At 53.6% G+C, this 4,888-nt stretch overlaps 1 protein-coding gene across 2 annotated transcripts in view; it reads right to left on the bottom strand.

Moving 5' to 3' along the window:
• SCYL3 (SCY1 like pseudokinase 3) overlaps positions 1–4,888 on the bottom strand; it is a 29,725-nt gene that overhangs the window by 11,435 nt on the left and 13,402 nt on the right. For both annotated transcript variants that reach the window (XM_006150109.2, XM_014588435.1), the window contains 2 exons: positions 3,500–3,639; positions 1,803–1,990 (listed from right to left, as the gene is read on the bottom strand). In XM_006150109.2, coding sequence (XP_006150171.1) covers positions 1,803–1,990; positions 3,500–3,639 — 328 coding nt within the window. The remainder of the gene's footprint in view (positions 1–1,802; positions 1,991–3,499; positions 3,640–4,888) is intronic.

Genomic DNA, 4,888 nt, shown 5'->3' with positions numbered 1-4,888 from the left:
TGTGTTCAGCCCACAGCGGGTTGACACCAGCAGATGTGGAACCCAAGGATATGGTCAGCTGACTGTATTTGAATAACATGGCTGATTTCTTTTTCTTTTTTTTTTAAGAATTATTTAACTTACTATTTTAATATCTCCAGAAAGAGAGAGACACAGAGAGACAGAGATGGAGAGAAAGTGAGAAAGCAAGCCTCTAGGTCTAGGACTCAAACCACAATCAGCCATATGGGAGTCCAGTGTCCTCAACCACATGCCACCTGCCTGCCCCACAGCTGATTTATTAAAAAACAAAATTAAGAAACATACCCCACCCCCCTTCCAACCTGAGCCCCCAAATCACCAGCACGGCACTGCCCTGTACTAGGTGGACCAGTGTCGTCCCCCCCTGCCCCCCGAATTCATGTCCGTGTGGAATGTGACTTTTAGATGAAGTCTCTCTGGGTGGGAATGGCCCCAAGGTCAATGGATAGAGTGCTCATCATGTCAAGACACAGACATGGAGTGAAGGTGGCCGTGGGACAAGAGAGGCAGAGATGGGAGTGATAAGGCTACTGCTCATGGACCTAGAGGACTGCCAGGTGACACTGGAAGCTGGATGGCGCAGGAAGGGATCTGTAAGAGCCTTCGAAGGAAGCTTCAGCTCTGCAGACACCCTGAGTTAGACTCCCGCCTCCAGAACTGAATGAGGACATGTTTCTGTTGTAAGCCACACTGTTTACTTGTTTACTCCAGCTGTGAGAAGCCAACACAAACCTGGGGCTCTGGCTGGGCGCATCATAACGAGGCCTCCTGGGGGCCGATAAACAGGCAGAATAATCTTCTGCTCCTCTTAGTTCTTATTTAATTTTCTCACAACTGAACAGTTCGGGGCATGGTAGTTGAAGTGCTGGCCTCCCACACGGCTGACCATGGCTCAAGTCCTTGATCCAGTGGTTTGAAAATCACAGTAAGGACATGCCTGCGCATGCATGCCCAAAGTCCTGAGAGGAGGATGGAGAAGGGATTGTAGCATGACCATCCCCCCTGGAGGGGTGATTTCTCACTTTCTATCTCTGGTGTGTGCATGCACCCTATGACAAAAACCTATAAAAACAAAACAAAAAAGCAAACTTAACAATTTAATTATGAACATACTTCATGTTTGCAAAGCATTCCACAACTGATTATTGTTCGTTTTCCCCCAAAGAGTCAGCAAACAGAATTCCAGGTTAGTTTAACTAGCCCGCCTATGTGGACGTGAGAAAGGGAGTGATTGGGAAGGCCCTTGCATTAGTCAGGCCTGGAGAGGAATGCGGACTGAGCTCGGCCAGTGGGCAGAGCCAACTCGCACTCCAGCCTGGGCGCAGTCGGCCGCCATCACAGAGACCACCTTGGAGCTGTCTGTGCCTGGACAGGAACACTGCCATGACTGTTCTCTTCTGTAACTGCTCTCCTTCCTGTCTTTCCTTTGTTCCCTTCCCTTTGAGGTGTTAAAGGACACCGCAGATTTTGCCATTCGGGGCACTGGTTACAGGTTCCTGAGGCCTCTGCACCACCCAAGTGTATCCTCAAGCTCTGGCCTGAACAAACCTTTCCTGCTGCTTGACAAGCTGGGTCAAACCTCCTTTCTTCAGGCTGACGAATGGACTGAAATGCAGTTTACTAACTCCACCTGTTCGTACTCCAGAAGGCTTTTAAACTCGACAGCCGGCGTGAAATTTCTAGTTACGACCTGAACATACCCCACACCCCCACTTCCTCTGAGCTCCAAAATCACCAGCACCTCCCTGCCTGCTTGGCGTGACCCAGCCGGTGGGCCTGACCTGTGGCAAGATGACTTTCTTCAGCTGCTCCGGAGTGAAGTGGCCCACGTAGGCCTCGATGTGAGACAGCAGCACCAGCCGCACGTGTTCCTCGTGGACCTCGAACAGCCGCAGCAGCTCAGGGATCACCCGGGCCTGGAACAGGGCTGGCGAGAGCAAGCATGTGGCTTCTCCCCCAGGTGCTGTATCTGCCCCAAACCAGAGAGGGTCAGGATGAATGACAGCTGCCAGGGCAGTGGGGAAAGGCCAAAGCACAGCTGAGACAACGCAGGGCTCTCTGTACTGAGACGCTTCCTCACCCTTCTGCCCTGAGCCAAGGGGACATCTCTTGTGCTGACCCTGAGGACAGGGTTCTGACTGCTCTTCCTATTGTAAGGTCCGTCCCGAGGGGACCATGGGGTCTCGTCGACAGTCTTGCTCTAACAGACTACTTTGGTCCAGGGACATTGGGACGCTCCCTATCCCGACCCTGGCGGCACGCTGTGAGATCTATGGTGAAGTGAAGCCTTCCCGTTCCTGCTAAACTAAGGCACTCTTTTCTGCAGACTCTGAACTCTGAATCATTTGGAGAAAAGATCTGAGCTTTTAACCAATTAAGGATTTCTAAATCCACCTAAATAACCTGTAAACCCTGCTTCTGGGTATCCCGCCTTCCTGGGCCAGGCCAGTATGAAAAAGTCTTACTCTGACCATTTTGCTTGTATCTGCATTAAAAAAAGATACCCTATGAGAGCTCATTCATTTATCCCTCAGAGTTTTCTGCTGCTGGGACCAGCAGTTAGCATGATGGCTATGTCACTGGACTCCCACCATGTAGTCGACCGCAGTTCGAGTCCCGGACCCAGTGGCTTAAACTCACGCCGGGCGCATGTGCGTGCGTGCCCAGGATCCCAAGAGGAGAATGGAGGAGAAGGGACTATGGCGTGTCCATCCCCCTTGGGGGTGATTTCTTGCTTTCTGTCTCTGTCTTTCCGGCGAGCGCACGCACCCTATAGCAAAAACCTCTCAAAAAAAAATTACCTTGGTGCTTTTCAATCCTTTCACCAAAAACAAAAAACATATGGGTTGCACTTGTGAGGAGGCAATGCCCAAATGGCTCAGGGCAAGAGCACAGATTCTTTGGTGCTTTTCAATCCTTTCACCAAAAACAAAAACACATGGGTTGCACTTGTAAGTGAGGAGGCACTGCCCAAATGGCTCAGGGCAAGAGCAGAGATTCTTTAAGGATGTGAGTTTCACATGCGCAGAGAAAAGCCTGTGCTGCAGGAGGGAGGATGCTGCAGGAGACACCCACATCCATCCTATGGGCCTGGGTGCCCAGGTTCAGGGTAGGGTTACCACATCAGGGACCGGTAACTGTCCCCCATTGTTAGATCCAAGCTTTTTTGTCTTCTTATTGCCAGAGGGTGCGTGTGCTCCCCAGTGGGGCGTGGTCATGTTGCAATTCCTTCTCCATTTCTCCATCCTCTTGGGATTTGGAGGATGCACGCATCAGGCCTAGTATGGTTTGTAAGTTTCCAGGGTTGGGATTCGAACTGCAGCTGGCTATATGAGATCTGGCACTCTTAACCACCAGGCTACGGGGCTGGCTCTAGATCCAAGCATTAACTACACAATACACTACCCCTGCCCAAATATGGACTAAGAGTCACCAAACTCCTTAATTACCAATAATAATTTGAAAAAAAAAAATTCACCTTTTTTGGGGCCAAGCAGATGAGGAAGGAAATTCTTAACGGCTACCGGCTCTGCAAACACCAGCTGGTTGAGCAGAAGTGGCACCAGCCTGGAAGCGATTAGCTCCTCGGACAGGCAGCTGACTCTGTCCAGCAGGAACCTACGGACACAGGAGCAAAGTGGTAATGGGCTGAGGCGTGTGCTGTCACACGGGGGGCAGGGCTGGCTCACTCCTGCCTGGGTGGCCAGGAAGAAACTGGTGCTGCCAAGTATGTGAGACATGCACGCCTCCTGCCAGCAAGGCTGTGGCAGACGCCCTCCTCAACACAGATTGGCCTCTCCCTAGCAGGCCAGAGGCCTCCCAGGTGACTGGCGCGGGAAGCCAGCATGCAGACAGCAGGCCTCAGTGGGCAGCCCCTGTAAGAGAGCCCTCACTAGGCTAAAACGACTTACGTCACAGCACTCTGGGGAGGCACAGACACCAGTATTAGCAGTAGTGATACCTGCTGTGCCTCCGGCTCGCCTGGAAACCGTCACCTCTGTTTCCTTCCCTGTAATGCCTCCCACCTGGCCACGGCCCAGTACTCCCCCTCCTGTGGGAACCACACCAGGCCACCAGACACCCCCGCAGTCCACCTCCTGCAGTCCACCAGTCCCTTCCTGCCATGGTCCTGCCTCCTCCAGCCAACCCCCCTGCCCTGGAGCAACATGTCCTCTCCTCTGCGACACGGCGGGGCTCCCAGGTCTAGGTCTTGCCTGTTGCCTCTCCCACTGCAGCCCTACTCAGCCCAAGCCAGCCTGTTAGGATAGCTAGTCTGCTGGTTCAGGACGCCACAGCCCGCTGGCTCTCTGTGACCTGGCATTGTCTGACTTATCCTTCCCACTGGCCCCTCACAAGGCTGGGGCCCCAGGGTTACAATGGGCACCTACTGCCCTGTTCATGCCACCCATACTCTGGGAAAATGTCACCAAGCACAGGCTGAGGACACCTCAGCTCATGAGCATAGCCTTGTGAGGCCAGCTGCGCACACACTGCTGTTGCACCCCAACACTCCTGCCTGCGTGCCCAGGCTGCAGGCACATGCCCTGCACCTGCAGCCTCCCTTCCTGGGACTGCCAACTTCCTCGGCAATGGCGATGCCCACACCCACGCCCTTACACAAGGCCTCGCATCTCCTACCAGGGCCTACTGCCCTCCCAGACAACAGGGTGATCCCCCAGAGGGAGGTGAAACTGCTTCCCACCTGCGTTTATCCCAATGGCTCCACAGCCTTAAGTCCACTGTTCACTCGTGGCGTCAACACCGCTCACGGCCACACAGGACCAGGTCATCCTCCTGTCCTGGTCTTGCAGGGTGCCCTTCCAGGACTCGGCCGCCCTCCACCTGCCACCATGCACTGTCGCTGCGG

Source organism: Tupaia chinensis, unplaced genomic scaffold (assembly GCF_000334495.1).
Source record: "Tupaia chinensis unplaced genomic scaffold, TupChi_1.0 Scaffold000278_1, whole genome shotgun sequence".
Lineage (NCBI taxonomy): Eukaryota > Metazoa > Chordata > Mammalia > Scandentia > Tupaiidae > Tupaia > Tupaia belangeri.
Note: the sequence above shows the minus strand (reverse complement) of the source record. Positions and strands in the feature narration are given on the sequence as shown.